The 20652-nt window shown below is 34.3% G+C and overlaps 1 protein-coding gene and 1 pseudogene across 1 annotated transcript; one reads left to right on the top strand and one right to left on the bottom strand.

Annotated features, from left to right (window-relative positions):
* Positions 484-2197, top strand: LOC109325075 (myb-like protein V). Its single transcript, XM_019557226.1, has one exon. The coding sequence runs from the start codon at positions 831-833 to the stop codon at positions 1818-1820; it is 990 nt and encodes a 329-aa protein (XP_019412771.1). The 5' UTR covers positions 484-830; the 3' UTR covers positions 1821-2197.
* Positions 10049-19890, bottom strand: LOC109325007 (annotated as a pseudogene).

Raw genomic sequence — 20652 nt, 5'->3', positions numbered from 1 at the left:
TTCCTTTTTCATTTTTTTCTTACATAAAATTAAGTTATATTTTGAAGTCTTCAAAATTCATAAATCTCCTAACTTAATAATTCAAAATTTTTGAAGTGCCATATTCATTATTTTTTTATTTTTCTCTTGATTATTATTCTTTCAATCTTATCTTTGAATTGATGTTACTCCCATAAACATATATCCAAATATTTGTGAAACTAACATCATCAAAACGCAAAAAAAGTATGAGAAAAAAAAAATATACTTACACTATCACTTTATTATCCATATTAATGTTTAGTTATATTTGACTTTTCAAAAAAATAATATAAATGATTGACGAATAACATAATAATTGTGTACAAAATATTTACACAAAAAATACATAAATATCATGCTCAAATTCAAAATTTTAGTAGAATGGGTAAAAAAAGAATGAAATTAAAAAAAAACATCTCCTCCAACAAGTTTTCACCCTTTGGCCAATAGAATGTGAAATGTGTCACATCCTAATGACTCATTCCACCTTATCATATCCCCACGGCGCACGTTAGTCCCTTATCCCCCACCTAAGCGGTGGTGGCCTCCTCATCCATCTAGATCTCAAATTCAGCCGCACACTCCTCCCACCTCACCCACCCCACCAAACCTAACCCTTTAATTATGCTCCTTTTCCCATTCACCACTCTCTCTTCCACCACCACCACCATCATCATCACAACCACCACCAACCCAAATCAACAATAGCAATAACAATAACAACAACAACAACAACTAATTCTTTATCCTTAACCACCTTGTTTTGTCTTGTGTGTAACTAATTCCCTGCTATCTTATCCTTTTGTCACATGGATCCAACCTTATCTCCAACTTCCCCAACAAACACCTCCCCACCTTTTGCTGTCCCTCTCCTGCCTGCCCCACCCCTCCCGCCTCCCTCCACCTCCCGACGTCTCCCTCCTCCCTGCTGGACCCCCGAAGAAACCTCTGCCCTCATCGACTCCTACCGCCATAAATGGTACTCCCTCGGCCGAAGCAATCTCAAGGCCACCCACTGGCAGGAGGTTGCTGACGCTGTCTCCGCCGCATGCCCCAATGTCTCACCGCCCAAGACTGCTGTTCAGTGCCGCCATAAGATGGAGAAGCTTCGGAAGCGTTATCGGGCTGAGATCCAGCGTGCTAGGAACCTTCCTGTCAAGAAATTTAACTCTTCGTGGGTCCATTTTAAGCTTATGGATTCCATGGAGAAAGGTCCGAATAATAATAACGATGATGGTGATGATAACAAGGATGATAGTAATAATAATAATAATGCTGATTTTGTTGATGTTGATGAGAATGATGGTGAGGATGATGAGGATCAGGATTTGATCCACGCGAATTCGCTGTATAAATTGCGTAGGAATGGAATTGATAGTGGTGGTAGAGGTGAAGGAGGGTTTCGGATTCGGATTCCTAGTGGAGTTAGTGTAGCGAAACCTGATTCGAGGTTTTATCCGAGATTTAGTGATGAGAGAAGGAACCCTAGTTCTGGGTATGGGGGAAAGGGTGTGAAAGAGGGAAGTGTGTTGGGGAAGAGAGAGAGGGAGAGGGAGAAAGAGAGGGATCCGGTGGAGGAAATGGTGAACGCGATTAAGGTTTTGGCAGATGGGTTCATGAGGACAGAGCAGATGAAGATGGAGATGGCGAAAGAGATCGAAAGTATGAGGATGGAAATGGAGATGAAGCGAACCGAGATGATTTTAGAGTCACAGCACAGGATTGTCGAGGCTTTCGCTAATGCTGTCTCTGAGCAGAAGAAGAAAAATAAAAGGGTACCATCATCACCCGAATCATAGACACCGATGTGATAAAGGTTTTAAATTACGGTTGCAGTTGAGTTATGCAATCATGGCTCGATAATCACATCACGTGATGCATGCAATTCGGAATTTAAAACCTCGAACATGATTGAGATTACTTACTTTTGCTGTTTTTGGATAATAGACCTATGATATAATGTGAGTTTTATGTAGTTTAGTTTTATTTTTACTTAGTAGTAGATATATATAATTCTCTGTTCATCTGCACTTTTTTTTCAAGTAACTATTGGATATTTGAAGCTTGGGTGAATGTAGCTTTAGTATTTAATTTTTCTAGTGATAAAACATGCTTTGATGTTTCTTGTATTTTGAAGTAAATTATTCATCCGAAGTGTGGAACAGAGTTGTAATGATCTGTGACACAATCATTATCTTTGTCAAAATTGGTATCTATGATTTAAGGTTTTAGCAATGTTTATATTTGTGTGTATCATATTCTCAGAATTTAGAACCAGGATCTGATTCCTAGGACATTATTTTTGTGCTTTCTGAATCTCTGTTGAATATTCCTGATTTCATGTTAGGGTAGGGATGACAATGGTTACCCAAATAGTTATATCCACACTTCGTCTGAGTTTGTATTTTTGGACCTGTTGGTAATTGGGGTTGGAAATTTTAAAACTCGTTGTTGAGTAGGTTCGGGTCTGGGTAATGGGGTACTGAGATCTGCTGGTACTTGAACCTGCAATTCAAATATCCTTGAATAATTACAACTTTTATAGTTGTTAATATATAATTATGATATTCTGTTGATTAAAGAGTACTTGCTGAATAATTTTTTCATAATAACATTGAAGTAGTTTGTTTGAATAAAAATAGTTGTGTTTAATTGACAATTTAAAGTTATGTATTCGAGTTTTATAATTTGTTTTATTATTTGAAATAATGGAAAGATTAAAGGAAATAGATGTACAATTACATAAGTTGTTAGAAATTGTTTTTAATACTTTATGAATTTGTGGATACCTATTAGTGTTGTGGATTTAATATGTATACACTGACAGTTTAAATATTTTTTACACTGTTAGTAAACTATCTATCATTGATTTGTTAACCACCATTAACTCTCAAATAAAAGTAATACAAATTAATTGTGGATGGTGTGCTGACAGTATAAAAAACTTTAAACCTCTTCTTAGGATTTAATATGTATACACTGACAGTGTAAGTATTTTTTACACCGTCAGTAAATCATCTATCATTGATTTGTTAACAATCATTGATTCTCAAACAAAAGTAATACAAATCAATGGTCAATGATGTGCTGACAGTGTAAAAAACTTTACATTATCAGTGCAAAGATTTTAAACTCCTTTTCTTATAGTTGTTTTCCCATTGTCAGTGCACACATTATAAACTCATAAATGGGAAAACAACTATAAGAAAAGCAATTTAAAATCTGTGCACTGACAATATAAAGTTTTTTACACTATCAGCACATCATTCACCGTTGATTTGTATTACTTTTGTTTTAGAGTTAATGGTAGTTAACAAATCAATGATAGATGATTTACTGACAGTGTAAAAAATACTTACACTTAGTGTGTACATGTTAAATCCTAAGAAAAGTATAAAATGGATGTATTAGAAAGAAAACATGAGTAATACTTTGATGAGGAAAATATGATTGATTATTGTATTCAGGATCATGTTATTAAAAGACCTTTCTAAGGATATAGTTCAATAGAGAACATAGTTGAGTCATTTAAGTAATATTCTTTGATGTATTGAACCTATTTGAGTATTTGTATGGATGAATCAAAATTAAAGTGGTAAAGAGTAAAACTAATATGGTTTATCATTTTAAAAAATTAAAAAGGATGAATTTGAAATTGGAAGATGAATTTAATTTTTTTCTTGTCTAAATAAAAGTGATGCAAATATTATGCTTTCTAGCCTTTACCATTTTCGACCTTACGAAAAATAATTATCGAATTAAATTTTATTTCAATATGAGAAACAAGAAACAAAAAAAAGGCCATTTAGTAATTGAGATATTTTATGTACTTAATTAATTTAGAGATGAATACGCATTGGTTGAGTTAAAAGGGTGTGCAAGACTGTAATAATCAAACTAAAAACAGGTTAAGGGCATTTTTTGGGTTCAATTTTTGTTATACTTTATTTTAAAAAATATATATGATATTTAAAGAACTGAATTTTGAAAGCAAGAAAACAACAACAATAAAAGATGTTACAAGGCTTGATTTTTGGTGAGCAATGATATTATAAAGAGATAATAATCAATTTAGTCTTTCAAAGATTACGGTATTATCAAATTAAAATTCCAAAGAAATTTATCATCATATTTGTTGATGGGGTATAATTCTACATTTTTAGAGATGCTACCTTCAAAGTTGATGTGCATGACCCTTATAGGTCTTTAACCGATGATACATTCTGTCCCACAATATTATGTCACTTAATCTGTCATGAGTTGTAATTGGTTAAAAAAATAAATAACACTTAAACTTTTAATTTAAATGTATTTTTTCATTCAACCACAATTCATGACATATGGAGTAATATAAAATGTGGGAAATAAGATGAGTGAAAATTGAATGACATGGATAATGAAATTTGTGCCTATGCATGTAGTGTGAGTGTGATTGGAAAAGGGAAATCATTGTAGTGGGGAGTCAAATAAAGAGACAATTGTGTTGTTTTTTTCCTACAATTATATAGGTAATCAATTATGATTGGAAAAGGAATCATTCTAAGTAAGTTGAATATTAAATTGTAATGCTAATTGAAGTATTCTAAGTAATGTTGATGGGTATCTTCTGTTTTTGTATATGTACTAAAACTTATGATTGATCGGAAAAATATTTAATTATTAAAATTTTAATTTCAATATTTTTTTTCAATCAATCACAAACAATGACACATTTTATGGGACAACTGTTCCTGTCTAAAACCGCAAAGTATTAGTAACCTTGAGAACTATTATGGGTAGGAAGCATGTGTTGAAATTACAACCTTGGCATAGTAATATTTGTATGATCTCATGTCAATATGATGATGGATGTAGCATGTAGTTAGCATAGTCTTATTTGGATAAAAAATTGATAGTACTTGTCCTTATGATTAAATGGTAAGACTCAACTACTTTCATGAGATATAAGACAAGTTTGATGAACATATGAAAAGAAACAATGTACAATTGTATGCATAACTTTAAATAATAAACAAAGGTAATTTCATATATGCAAATTTTGCTAATAATTCATCATACTTTTTTCTTGTTATTCTTGAATAAGTATTTTTTATATTTCATCCTATTTTATATTTATCTCATTCTTTGGCTATATTCTTGAATATTGTTATTTTTGAATAAATATTATTCATATTTCGTCATATTCTAGATTTCTATCATAGTTAAACCAATTAGATTTATGTTAGTTGATGATATGCATTCATAGTGACAGAATATTGAGACCTATTTTGAGGATGTTTTGTTATATATATATATATATATAGAACATTTGGTTGTAATGTGAATTGTGTGTAGATTAATGATGGCTGGAAGTGGACGTGGATATAATGCTTTATTGGTTCAGATTGTAGCTATTCTGAAAAACATAGATGAGAATACACAAATTCCGAATTAGAATGTCTTGAAATATATTGTATCATATAAATAATAGTGTATATGGATATGAGAGATTATATTGGTTAGTTAGTTTTGGTGTTTGGTTAGTTAATTTTTTCTTCCCTTTATGTAAAGTATTCAATGTAACTTTGTAAATCATCAATTCAATAATCATTCAATGAATAATTTTCTCATTATTTTTTTTTTATTTTATCAAAATTCATGCATGACTCTACCATTTTAACATAATGTTATCTAGAATCCTAATCAACGTTCAACCCAAAATTAATTTGAGCTATGGGGTGCATTAATGCACACAAATTAGGGAAACAACAAACATTTACTTGGGAAGCTTTCAAGAGAAAGTTTCTTTAGAATTGTTTCCATTATTTTAGGAAGAATGAGTTGGAAATATTGCGCCTAGAGAGTGGGAACATGTTAGTGGGGGAATATGCTACCAAGTTTGAGAAATTGGCTAAGTATTTCTCCTATTTGATTGAAGCGTGTTATGTTAGAGATTGGTTTGAAGCCTGGCTAAAGATGATGTTTGGTCATTGTCATGACCTGATTTTTGGTTGGAAGATCGGTTCTGCGACTTAGAAAGAGACGAAATCGATTTCTATCTTTCCAATTAATTTGGAGTCACCATTACGTTTTTTGCGGTTAAAACATAGAAAACTCTTTATTGTGCCCAATTTGAATAATATGGTCTTTTATACTTGAGTTCTGAGCTCGGGAGTCGATTATGAATCGAGGAAGATATCAACATCTTGTTCGTCAGTATTAAAACGGTACTCTCGCCAATAACATGGACTTTTTACACCCCTAAAAATTATTTAATGAACCAAAATATTTTATTCTTTATTTTTGTGTCTTATAAGAGATTAACTTGCTCCTCCATATCCTAGGTGCAATAGGATAATCAAGACCACGTAGTTTTGGATTCTCTATTGCAATGCGAGACACAAATATAAAAAATAAAATATTTTGTTTTGATAGTTAAATTTTTAATAATAGTTTAAAGGTATAAAAGTCCATGTGATTAGCGATAATATCATTTTAATATGTGTGGATGAAGTGCTAATACATTCCCCAATTCATAATCGACTCCCGAACTCAGAATCTTTGTTCAAAATACCATATTATCCAATTTGGACATAATAGAGAGTTTTCTACCTTTTAATCGCAAAAAACATAGTGACGACTCCAAATCAATTGGGAAGGGTATAAATCGAGTTTGTCTCTTCTTAAGTCATAGGGACGATCTTCCAACAAAAATCAGGTCGTCATAGCTGGTGGCTCCATTAGGGAGAGGTAGAAGTCGAGTTCGCATTTTCATAAGTAGCAGATCTAGTCTTTCGGCCGAAAACCAGACTGCATCAAGAAATAAATATGTTCCAACCATTGTCAACAAGTGCATGATGTTTGAAGAAGATATGAAGAGGAGAGATATTTCTTTGATGCATGCAATTAGTTAAAGAAAATTTGGATTTCATAGGCACCAAGTGCACAATTCTCAACAATTGAAACCTATTGCTACTCTTGATGGATAAACATTGAGCTCTCCATATTTGTGCAACAAATATGGTCACAACCACTTTGGACCAAGTTGATTGCCTTAGACCAAGAAATGGTTGTTTCTTTTGTAAGAGACCTAAGTATATCAAAATGAACTTCCAATTAGATATTTTTTAATATTAATGTTGTAATAGGTGCAAGACCTAAGGTAACATGAAGAATTTTTACCATGAGTGATGTTGAAGTTATAAAGGCTAGGGATATGATTGAAAGTACATGTCTTATTAAGGAGGTTCTTTTATTTGTCTTGTTTGATTTAGGTGTGAAACACTCTCTTATATATAATGATTCCCACTCTTTGATTTAATTGTCTTTACCCTTACTATTGCACTTGTGATAGATTCAACTTTATTTTTTAGTGTCTCACTCTTATAAACAATATAGTATTTTCTTGATATGTTTATCTTTATCCCAAATAGATGTGATCTTAGGGATCGGCATGTTTATTTTATAATCAAGTTATCCTAAACCATTTTTGATAAAATGATAGTTTCTAGTGCATCTTGTGAAACCTTTAACATTCCTAATATTTAGATGTTCATGCATGCAAATGAATTTAAGGCTTCCATCAAAGAGAAAATGCTTGTATAACTTTCTGACTTTTTATCTCCTTCCAAATAAGATAGGAAAATGTATGTAAGCGCTCCATATTTCATGGAAACCTTAACTTCATTGGAAGACATGAATCTCTAGTTATTAGGTTTGTCAAAGGTCTCATTCGATTCACTAAAAAATATATTTTTATCAAAACAGTTCAAGAATATATGACTAATAAATAATTGGTAATCTCCAAAATCAATCTTTTTGGGATAAAAGTAATAATATCAAATCTATCAAAAAAGCTTTATTGTTTATAATAATGGGCACTTAGAAAATATAATTGAAACTAGTAGTGGTAGAGATAATCAATTTAAGGGTAGGGAATCCATTGGGAACCTTAGTTATTTCACACAATCACAAAATGTAAAAGAGTGTGAGATACCCAAATAAAAAATAAAAATAAGGGAACATCATTACTAAGATATGTACCTTGAATAAATCCTCAATCCATATAGCCTCAACACCATTTATGATAAAAATCTCTTTCTATTGCCTTGAACTTAGCATCATATTTCTCCATAGAAGAGTTATATGCATGAGGTTGATAAATATTCTTCATTCCCTTTGAAAGCTTCCAAAGGGAATGAAGAATATTTATCAACCTCTATAATGCATGTATCTCTTCTATGTCATGACTACTCTACTATGTCTCTAAATTGGAATTGGAATGAAAATGAAGAATAATATTCCAATAATATAATGGATGAGGGGAGCAGAGTTAATATATAATAATAATAAAATAAAATAAAATATTTTTTATATATAGTAAAAGAAAATATTTTAATATATATAACAATAAAATAATATTTCTTAATATATTTATATGATTTAATAACAATTTTTCACAAACCACTTTTAGAATATATAGATTCACTCTGCTAATCTAACCAATAAAATTAAATAAAGTGGCAAACTTATTTGATTATAAACATTTTAAGATCAACTAGTCATCTAAAAAAGCTTACTTATTTAGATAAACATGTCAAATATTTTGACTCACATTTGAAAAAAAAATAGAAAAATGAATGTGTTATATACATGTCCTTATTAGGCAATAAAAAGACAAGAGGAATTTAAAACTTTAGGCAATAATATATTAACACTTTGATATGAGTCTGAGAAGAAAACATAAGGGAACACATTAATCCATCATGATTTGAATATAATAAACTTTGATATGATGGATCTAGATGTCACTAAGATCTTCTAATTATTTTTTAATTTTTAATTTTACTCAATACTTTTCTAGATATCAATAAGTGATATTGTAACTCAAATCTTATGCAAATCTTAAATTTTATTGAAATCTTTCTATATACCAATAACATATCACCTAACTCAAATCTTAATTCTTATTGAAATTTATTTATGGATTACCAATAAGAGATTTATGTATATCCACTTTCGAAGAATGCATGGGGTTGCAACTCTCGTATCTACACCACAGACAGCAACACTCGTGTTTACACTACATCTAATCTCAAATAATTATTTTTATGAAAATAATTAAACGATTCACTTTAAGAAATGTGAAATATAAAAAAACTATGTATCATCTTAAAGATACATTTAAAAAAGTACTGCCAATTTTTATTTTGATTATTTTAATTAGGATATATAAGTAATTTTTAATTTTTATTTTGATCCACTATATATTTTTCTTCTCTTTTTTGTGTATTTTATATTGTGTTTTCTTGTATGTTTTTCTTGTATTTGTTGTCTCTTTGTCATGTGCTCAAGCCTCTATTTATAGGAGTGTTTTTGTTGGTGTTATTAAACTCGGACTGATCAATGACTCAGTCAGGATACTGAGTCAATGAGTCACTAGTTTAATTAGTGGATCAATGGTTGGATTGGTTAACTCGGTTTGCATTAAAAAAGTTCAAATATATTATGTTACAATATTTAATAATGGCATACTCACAATTTAAAAAATTATCATGCGTAATTAAACAACAAAAAAATAACATTTTACTATTATAAAATAACACAAGTAAGTTTATAACATTATCAAACAACATAGGAAACTTCACACTTGAATAATCCACTGACTTTCTAAGATTGCCTTCTTGTATCTTGTTACCTTTTTTAAAGTACTATTCTAAATCAAAGATCAATAACATGAGTGATAAGTGTTCATGTCATATGCCAAGGTATTGTTGAGTGAACCAACATTAGAAACTTATGAAGGGCTAATCACCCCCTTGTGGCATCTAATGTGCCTTATTATAACCTTCACAAAGATGATTTAAGAAGAGCTCATAGCATAAATAAAATAGACCTCTAAGTCCTAGCCTTTTTCAGCATTACAAGTTTTTCATTCATTAGATGCTATTTGAAAAGAGATAAGAACATTCTTTATGCTCATTGAACAATTTATATCTACAAAAAAAATAAGTAAAGAGACAGTTTCATCAAGCAGGCATAATAACTCAGCCTAAAACTTTCTGATGCTCAATGAACCTTATGCAATTGCAATGAAAATGTTGGACAAATAATATAAAGACAGAAAATCCCACATAAAAATTCATCTACCCACTTATCTCATGGAGAAAGTCATTTCTGCATAGGGTACCCCCTCCCCCCAAAAGGACTACTAGGCAAATAATTCCTCCACCCAACCTAAACAAGGACACAATGAGCATTACTATCTTCTAAATAAATTTCTCTAACTTCCTTGATGTAATTGATTTATTAGGTGACCGAAAAGTTTCCGACCGCAAGTTAGAGCTTTTAAGAATCTCGTTCAGAACGGCTTCCCCTTTCTCCAATTGTATAGACTCCAAGGTCCATCCCAGAACATCAGCTGCAAGCCCAGCTTCCAAGAGACTCCCTGGCTCCTCTCCACCTTCATGTATTAGCTGCCCGATCTCATTCAAGGTGGCTACACTCTCGGTTACAGCTTTGGCGAAAATCCGGCCAAGAAACTCAGCTGCTCTGGGGGCATCATTAACAGCATCCTCCAATGCACTGAGAACAGATTCAAACCTAGCCGAAATATGAACAAATAATAAATAACACGGCAAGCTTCTTCACATAAAAAAACTGAGTCATCATATAAAATAAATCTCACCCTTTGACGAGATGGGCTTGGCTCAATGTACCATCCTGAGATTTCACAAGGTGGACTAGTAGTTTAGCTAAAAGATCTCTTTCTGTGTCCTTTCTCTCAAATGAGTCTGTGACCCAAAGAGAAACCATAGAAGGGTGAAAGCTTGGAGAGTTCAAATCTTTGATACATAATGAAACTTCCTTCTCATCTCTAGCACTGAAAATTTCAAAATACCCAGTAGGAGAATTATATGACAAGATAATTGGGAAATAAAGTCACCAGTGTGAAAAAAGGAAAACACAATTGACGGTGTCGGCATAGATAATCAATTTAATTTTGCTCCCATTGGGCCATCAATAATAACTAAATTCATAAGATAAAACTTTATCATGATCCCCAACATCTACAGGTAAGTAACCACATCACAACCACTAAAGTGTGAAATACTGTAATTGCCCCCATACCGTTCCATTGATTTAGGACAAGACTGTATCAAAATGCAAATAAATTATAACAACCAAACCTTAAATCCCTCGAGGTAGGGTCGGCAAAATGCAAATAAAATCCTAGATTAAATATGAAAAGATAAATTTGTGTCACAGCTCTTCAAGAGGTAAGAAGCTCAAAATGCAACATGCATTACACAAATCTACAGTTCATGAATGAAGGTTTAAATAGAAAAAGAAAGTAAACAAGATAGGTTAACAGTAAGTAGCTAAATCAACTGACACATATTGAAGATATGATCGCAAGAAAATAAGACTATAAAGAGAAACATTCAATGCATAAAAGAAATCCTCATTAATGGATTAAATCTTATTCACATTTATACACTTTATGATCAATTATTTCTTCAACGGTATCAGATACAACCATCTGAAAAGAGACAAGACATTTCCCCCACTAGTGAGAATCTTCTGTCAATTCACATATCGCTAGACAAAAATTGCTTGCCATGCGCTACAAAACTTATTTGATTGATTTATGATGTTTATGGAATCATTCAAAAAGTGACCAATATCCCCCAAGCATATTTGTTTTCACTAAAATACCCGAGGAAGGTAGTCACTTGCGGATAGTGGCTGACCCCAAAAACACTAGCAGGACAGCTGCTACAGATAAGAAAAATATATCAAAGTAATTTATAGTCTACACATATAAACACACAAAAATGCAAAAATAGATCATATTAAAGACATTTATAATTAATTATCAAGATAAGAGTATACATATTCTAGAGATGATCGAATTTGGAGGCCATAACAGAGTTATATCTTACAAAATTGAATCACAAGAAGATGATGTCAAAATTGTGTTCAGTCAGTTTGGTAAGAGAATCAATAGAGATCGTGGGGCATATAATTAGGGACCAAGGGAAAATCCTGCTGAGACAATGTATGTTCATGAATTAGGAAGCCTTGCAATTTGCTATATGCTGATGAAGAGCATGTAAGCAATCAAACATGTATGTTGGAATTAGTTAGAAGAAAGAGAATAAAGAAAGGTAGAGCCGAGTAAAAGAGAGGGTGTTCATGTAAGAGAGGGTGTTCATGTAAGAACGAGAAATAAGATAACAGGGAAATTGGACATGTCAAATAAACAAAGAATAATACCTTAGAAAAAAATAAACTGAGTTCAATCTTTGTAGCAAAAATAAAAGTGGAGCATAGAAGTTAGAAACAGCACCAAGTGAAACAATACCTGTAATATTCTTTGATTGCTGCCATGGACATGTCCCACAGTCGCTCTTCTGGCTGTACCTTCTCTGAAGAATCATTCTGGGAGACTGCTGAACCTTGCAATTGAGAAGTAGGTGAAGTTGCAACAGGCATGTCGAGATTCCGTTCTACATGCCTCAAGTCTCTGTTACCATAATTTATATTACGCTCTAGAGCACTTGATTTATCAGAAGAACCTGGACCAGAAAACCTATCCATCATGTATCTTGATGAAGGATTCTCCCTTGAACTGTAAGGAGCATGCTGTGGTAAATTGCTATGACCATTAAGACCAGTAGCCATTCTATGAGAGTCTCCAGGGACAGGAAATCCCTCCGAAACTGATAAAGGTGAAATTACAGCCGATCCTCTAATCGACATTCCCCTAGCAAGACCACCTTGGGGACCCAGGGTTATAGAACCATCGCCTAAAATTCCTTGAGGCAGAGGAACTGACAAGGTCCTAGCCTCATAAGATTGCCTTTCCTCAAAACGAGCATCCTGAGAACCATATCCTCGAACTTGATTCGGTGGGCCACGCGGTCCACCCATCTGAACAGTAGGAGAAGACAACATTGATGATCCTCTTGGACCAAAATCCATGGGGTTCCTTCTAGCTGATGGATTGTTGCCTGGACCACGACCCATCCTACCGGCTTGAGCCTGAGCTTGCCTCTCTTGCACAGCATCTCTGTGTACCTCCTCAATCTTCTTTGGACCTTCAACTTTCCGCCTTTGTTGCCATTTATTCTTTCTCAAATCAATTGAGTCCTTCAACATGAACCTCATCCTAGAAGATAAGTTCATATTGTTCGATAATACCTTCATTCCTTCAAAATATGCATCCATATGTACCTTGGCTTTGGGATGGTCAATCATCTCACCAATAGTACTCATCAGTTTGCACAATGCTTCAATATCTTCCTCATCCGGATTCTGATACTGACCCAGTAACTTCTTGATGCACTCGTGCATTATCCTCTCGGTCAACATTCTTTTCTTATATAGTTCTCCAATCAATCTGATGTTACCTAACATACGTCTTCTAGCCTTGACTCTTCTCTCTTCCCTTTCTTCATCAGATTGTTTGACCTCTCCCTCATCAGCCTTATTGGCTTCCTCTTGTTCTTTTTCACCTCTCTCAAATTCCTCTTGACATTTGTTTAATAATAACCTCTTAAATGTAATCTTTTCATTGTCCTCACTGAAATCAGGCAACGCAGAAGCTAGATGTGAACAGAAGTTGGCATACATTTCACAGAAGGTAGGCTCCATCAGAGCCTTCTCAAAGATTTGTGAGATGACACCAGTGAGGGTGACTGCATTATCAATATTGACTGCTTTTACCTGTTCAAACAGTCTCTCAAAATTTTGTGGGGTTAGTTTGTTCAAGATAGCTTTCAGCTGCCTCTGCTTTGCTTGTTCCACATCCGAAATGTTACCAACTTCATACTTCTTCTCAGCTTTGTGCATCATCTGTAATGGAGTTTGTGGAGTTGTGGGTGAAGGAATTAAACCCCTATGCTGGAAGCTAGCAGAACGTTGCCACCTTTCACCATCAAGGCTATTTCTTTGTATTCCACCCTGATTTCCCATGGCTTGCATTGGCCCAGAAAGGATCCCTCCAGTCGGGGAACGAGGATTCCTTAAAACACCAAAATTGCTTCCTTGGCCAGCTCGAAATCCCGCGTTACCTCCAAAACCATCCAAACCAGGCCCAGAATGAAAAGCACCAGAAACTTTATTCCATCTCTCTTCCTCAATCATACCACTTCCACGGTGATCCATCCAAGCTACATTTCTTACGGGACTAGGATGTGAGTTACGCTCAATAACATGACCACTACTATTATTAGCGCTCATCAGACACTTAGCAATGTCTGCTGAGATTTCAAAACCTTCAGGAAGATCAGTGCATTTCTCCGAGAATTTCAAAAGGAAATCTCGAGAGTACTTATTGGCTGTACCTCCACTTTCATCGCTAACCTGTTGTGATTTATCAACATCAAGTGTTGGAGAAGAAATGTCAGCAGCATCCTCCCAATCAACAGGTTCAGCCTTATTCTCCCCACATTTCTCGTTTGATACAGCACCTGGTTGAGCAGTATCAGCAGACAACTGTTCCAAACTTCCAGAAGTAGAATCATTTTCCGTGATATCTGAACATAGGACATCTTCTTTCTTTTCCTCAGGTCCCTTGTATGGACTATAAAGATCAGAAGATAACCCAGCAGCATCTGCTTTCTGAAGAATCTCTTTTATTTTCTTCTTTCCTTTAGGTATAGTTTTTACCTTAATTGCTTCTGAAGTTTGTCTATCGTTGTTACCTGACACTGGATGAGACATTGAGTGACTGCCAACAATCTCCGAACTATCCTTGACATGTACTGATGTTGTTTCTGGAGGATCAGCAGACTCCAGATCTGACAAAAAATAAATTTAAAAAACGGTAACATTAGTAATTATGTCGTCATTTCTACTTAAAATGACATCTATAGAATTCAACACAGTAGAGGTGAAAGTGCCTAAATTATCACCTGTGCTGCAATTTGCAGATTCATCCTGTTGGTTTTGTACAGTCTTCAAGGTTATCGGCTCAATGCTTACCATTGCGGCATCTTGTTCAGTTTGTTTAGATTCTGTTCCAACAAAGTTTATATTTTGTTTGTATCGCTCAAAAGATGGTTTATCATTTTTAACAAAAAATTCCAAAATATCATGCTTTACTAGTTCACCTTGCAAATCAGATCCTTCAGCAGAAACATCGGCAGAGCATTTGGCCTTCACTTCAACAGCACCTGGAATGCCACTGCTGCTAGCTGATATAGTATCAAGTGATGATGAAAGAACTTCAACGTTGACTGCCACGGAATAGTTTGTTTTAGTTCCTGAAGGTTCGGAAACTCCATTATCAGATATACCACTGTCAACACCTCGAGAAGACACATTAGCCTCAGTAGGAGAGTTCACAGAAACCTGTGGGGGAAAACAAAAAATGCATACATTATAGTCGAGTAAACCAAGATCACATTATATACATGCTGCAGTTGACCTTTCTTCCAATACCTGATGCTGCAGTTGACCATTCTTCCATGGTTTATTCTGATCATCCTTCGGAGAGTTAGACCTGCTAAGAAATTCCCTCCTTCTGCCTTCGTTATTAGACACAACCGAGACAGAATCCTCACTAGCAGTTGATGAAGGAAGCGTCAAGGGAGTGGCTGTAAGCTTCTCATCAGATACAGCAATAGATGCAGAAGATTGATTTGGCAGTGAACCTAAAACTGAAGAGTTACTAGCTAAATTAGACTGGTGTGAAATGCTCTCTATACAAGTTTCAGATCCTTCTTGTAGCACAAAGGAGCTAGTATCACAAGATGCTGCTGAACAAGATTCACTATTTTGAACACCAGAAATACTGGAATTGGGCAATGATGAGCCCACAACAGCAGACGTGGCACTTGGTTCAATAGTTACAGAAGTTACACCAGATGGAGTTGATGACAGCGTCCTAGGCCCATTATGGGAACTTTCTGAATTATGTGCTTCAACACTGCCAATACTAGGAATGCTAGAGTTATTGACAGGAGGAGGGCCAAGAGATGATGAATTCATGAAACCTGCATTTTGGCGAGCATGGTTCACTGGATAATTAATTTTCGGTGATTGAGAATTAGGAGCTATCTGGCTACTTGTTGGTGGAAGAGAGTTAGGAGGTGGAAAATATACGGAACTTGTATTAAAGGAACTTGAATAATAGTTCATAGGATGAGAAGCTGCAAGAGATTGAACAGGCTGAGACTGAGAAAGCATGTTAGGATGTGACCTAACAGCAGATGCCCCACCAGCTGAATAAGCATCTGTTTTTTTATCAAGCCTCAGCTCTTCATGTGTCTCAGGATGAGTAATCTTCACTGTAGTAGTTTTTCTAGAAGTGGCAATTTTCCCTCGTTGCTGCTCTTCGCGTGTCTCAGGATGAGTAATCTTCACAGTAGTAGTTTGTCGAGATGTGGCAAAATTTCCTTGTTGCTGCTGAGGATATTGTGGGCTTATGCCAATGCCCGTGTTGCCTAACTGATGGGAAAGCTGATGACCCATTGGAAGATTAAAATTCATGTTTTGGCCTTGATGCATTATCCCCTGGTGATGCATTATCCCCTGGTGATGCATTGGATGATATTGAAGACCAGGAACATAAACATGTTGTTGCAGTTGGGCAGGATTTCCAATTGGCATAGGCATATGTATAGGCCTGTGGAGGGATGTTGTTGACATACCCTGAGGTTGAATCTGTTGATTAGGACCACCAAACTGTAAAGATGCCGGTGACTGATGATATGGCTTTGGCATTGAATTCCCAGTTACAGGAACAGAAGGCCTTTGAATCAGGCCTGCTGGGGTCAAAGCTGATGCCTGAGGATCTTTCCTTCCCTTAATTCCTATGTGAGTCCCCCCAGCATTAGATCGGCCAGTGCTAACTGCATCTTTCCCAGGTGGCTGCTGCTGCTTCGGAATAGGAGGTGTCGGCCCTAAAGGCACAGATCTATAAGAGTCCTGAGGAGCCTGAAAGTTCAGCAATTAGAACCATATGTTATAATTATAGGATTTATATATGGAAGGAGAAAAATGAATGCTTAAAATAGCAAACTATATTGATACTGTTTTAAATGATAGCATGGTTATGTGTCGGTGTTAATATTGTGATTGATGATGTGATTATATTTTGATACAAAAGACAACATTAATCCCTATTTATATTAATACTAGACTCCTAATTAAATAACACAGATAAAATAAAGTAATTTCAATCCTAAGAGATCTTCTACGATACTCTAAACAAATCTAAGATATAACCATAATATGATATATTCTCTCTATATTTAAGTATCATCTAGATGTTCTTTATAAGATAATTGAAGATATTCTGAGACACGTTTATGTATTCTAACACCATAAAAAACTTCCTTCGTAAAGAAAACACAAAAAGCAAGCTAAGACTTCAACTAACAAAGAACAGACACATAGGGAGTATTCCTTTGTCAGACCATTTCTAGTTCATATTAATATAGTATCTTAGATAATAACCTCTTCCTTCAGGAGGGGGCAATAGAATAAAATCTATATCTATATTGTAGTAGTGTGAAAATCATGGCGAGGTCAAAAGAATAAAAAAGCATACCTGATCATTCTTCTGCTCATCTATATTAGGTGGAGCTGAGCTAGTGCGCGCAGGAATCTGCATATGATAAACAGGAATATGATCAAGTTACACCACAAAGGACCTTATGCAATTAATTTATAAGAGTTATAAGAAACATACTGTCATCCCATTCATCAATCCAGGACTGATGGATCCAAATTGGAAAGAGAATGCCTTGGACGCATCTCCTGGTGCAACAAAAATATTCGGATTACATGAGTCTCAGAAATCACAATTAATATGCAGGCAATTAATCACTAATGATGAAAATCATTTTGCAACATGAAAGTTTACTATAAGCCGAGCTACAAGCTTTAAAAGTTAGCACTAATTCCATATCTTATGTACCACATCAAAAAACTGTAAGGTTAGCATACCCTTAGCCGGGGTAGTAGGGGCGGCTGAATCAGAACTCATGGGGGGCGTCCGTTGAGAACTAGGAGCTTTTGGAACAACTGTACTGCTCCTCTGTGCAGCAGATGGATTAGTTGTAACTGATGCATCAGGTGCTCCTATCATACCACGTTAATGATCAAATTAGACAGAAGGACAATCATAAGTTACCAAACAAACTTGATCACATAAATAACATCACCCTATTCTTCCATTAGAAGGAAGCAACACAAGTCCATTTAAGGTGAAACCTATAGGCACTAGCATGCATATAATTTTAGTGAAATTCATAACAAGAATAACAACCAAATTCTAGTCCTACTAGTTGGGGTCCGTTAGATGAATTGAACGACACCATAATGTTCGGTCATATATATCATGTTCATTGACAAAACATTAATCTAATTTTTTTCGTAATCATTTCACCTATGCTTTTTATTAGACTCCCTCTGTAAAAATTGAGCTAACCTGCACTTGGTCTACTCTCCATAGTGGGCTTATAATGATCTCCTCCACATATGTCCAAAACACCTAAGACATGATTCTACCATCTTTTATATAATAGGAGCACCCCAATTTTGTCCTTAATGTATTCATTTTTATTTATATTTTGTCTAGTGTATACACTCATCCAACACACCATTCCCATCTTAGCTACATTAAGTTTATACTCTTGTTGACATTTTACAGTTTCACATTTAGTATCATATAACATTGCAGGTCTTATAGTTGTGCAGTAAAATTTTCCGTTAAGCTTTAGTGACACCTTTACAATATAACCAAACACTAAAAGTCAAATAAGAGAATGGCATTTTTAAATAAATGAATAAATAATCTTCCTAAAGCTCACCATGTGATTGCGGTTGTACATGGGTACCATTCTGTACGGTACGGGCAGCCGGAGCTCTATTAGCCTCTATTGAGTTCACTGGGGTAGAGTTTACCCAAGATTGCCCGCCTTGTGCATTGATAGACTTCTTGTTAAAACTAGAACAATAAACACAAGAATCAATATAACAGAAAGAAAAGAAAACACTACAAACTTATAATGGAAGGAGTAACAGTGAGGCTCCCACCTAGTAAGGTTTGTATGATAAATATATGTAGCCTTACCCCTATAAATAGATAGGTGTTTCCCGAGTTTGAACCCATGATCACCAAGTCACAAGGCAGCAACCTCAACAATGTGTCAAGGCACATGCTTTATATTAGTTCAAAATAGAGTAAGTTATACAGACACCTCCCGTTGTCATGTTAAACTACACATAGTACCTCTCCCGTTTTTAAACCGACACTAATCACTTCTACTTTATATACATACATTTCAATAGGTACCCCATTGGGGAGGTGAGTATACTAAGGGGGTTCATTTGTTTAGACTATTTCACACCAAAAAAGTGATTCCTTTGATTGAAAAAACATCACTTATAACATTTATATGCTTGTTCTGTAACTTCTGTTACACTTTAAAAAAACTATCCGAATAAATAATCTGAACCTTTCAGCTTTCCTATTAAGGTAACTTTTGGATAATCACTTTTTTAAAGCAGCACTAAATCATCAAAGCCTAATCAACCCAAATTTACACTACCAAGTACCAACACAATTCTGAATTCAAAAATCACAAACCCCCCACATACTCAAAATCATAACTGAATTAAAAAAGAACAAAACTTTGAAAACCCTAACTTACCTCCGGTTAGAGGAGAGTGAGGCGGAGCCACCACCGGAAGTGGCCTTGACATAGGAACCACGGTGGTGATTGAAGCTGGAGGATCTCTCCGATTTCCGGTAAAAAGCTTCGTTCTTATCCGACTTTGATTGATTGAAGGACATATATTCCAACTCTTTGATCTCACAATTACTCTCTTTTTCTTCAAATAGAAAGAGAACCAAGAAACGGAAAAAAAAAACTAACTTTTTTGAACAATCTTCACTGCAATTAATAAAATAACTTAATAATTTGATACAAAATTAACACATTTATGGGAATGAAGTAGAGCTGAATAATAGAGAGAGTGTGAAATTAGGGTTTTGTTGTTGTTGTTGTGTGAAAGCAAAAAAATTGGTTATTGAAGAGTCAAAGAGAAAAGGTAGGTATTTAAGGAGATTTATGTTTCATTTCTTTTTTTAGTTAAAAAGGAATTTCATCTATTTGTAAATTATAATCAATCTTTATTACTTTAAATTTACCTTAAATTTAAAATATGTGGATCGATAGTGTAAAAAATTTATATTGTTAGTATATCATTTACTATTAATTTATATTATTCTTGTTTAAGAGTGAATTGTAGTTAATAAATAAACGGTGGATATAAAAAATACTTACACTTATACGTATTAAATCTATTTACTTTTGGTGTTTTGGTTTTATTTTGATGTTTTGCAATGTTAGTCCATTTTAATGTGAATGTGTTTGATAATGGAACATGTGTTGGAATAAGAGAAACATCAACTAAATTCCCTTTATTAACTTCGGATTCAAAAAATTAAAATGAATTAAAATAATACTACAATAAGAAGATAAATATATGACTTCATGAGAGGGTTAACATCAAACTTAGAAAGTTTGTTTTAGCATGACTTTTCCTTTGGTGTGGTGGTTAATGTTATATTAATTGTATTGTTATGAGTTTAAAATAAATGTGTTTTACCCTGTCAGCTATTTTTGTTTG

The sequence above is a fragment of the Lupinus angustifolius genome, chromosome LG01 (genome assembly GCF_001865875.1).
Source record: "Lupinus angustifolius cultivar Tanjil chromosome LG01, LupAngTanjil_v1.0, whole genome shotgun sequence".
NCBI classification, from domain to species: domain Eukaryota; kingdom Viridiplantae; phylum Streptophyta; class Magnoliopsida; order Fabales; family Fabaceae; genus Lupinus; species Lupinus angustifolius.
The sequence above is the reverse complement of the archived record's forward strand: the minus strand, read 5'-3'. Positions and strand labels throughout refer to the sequence as shown.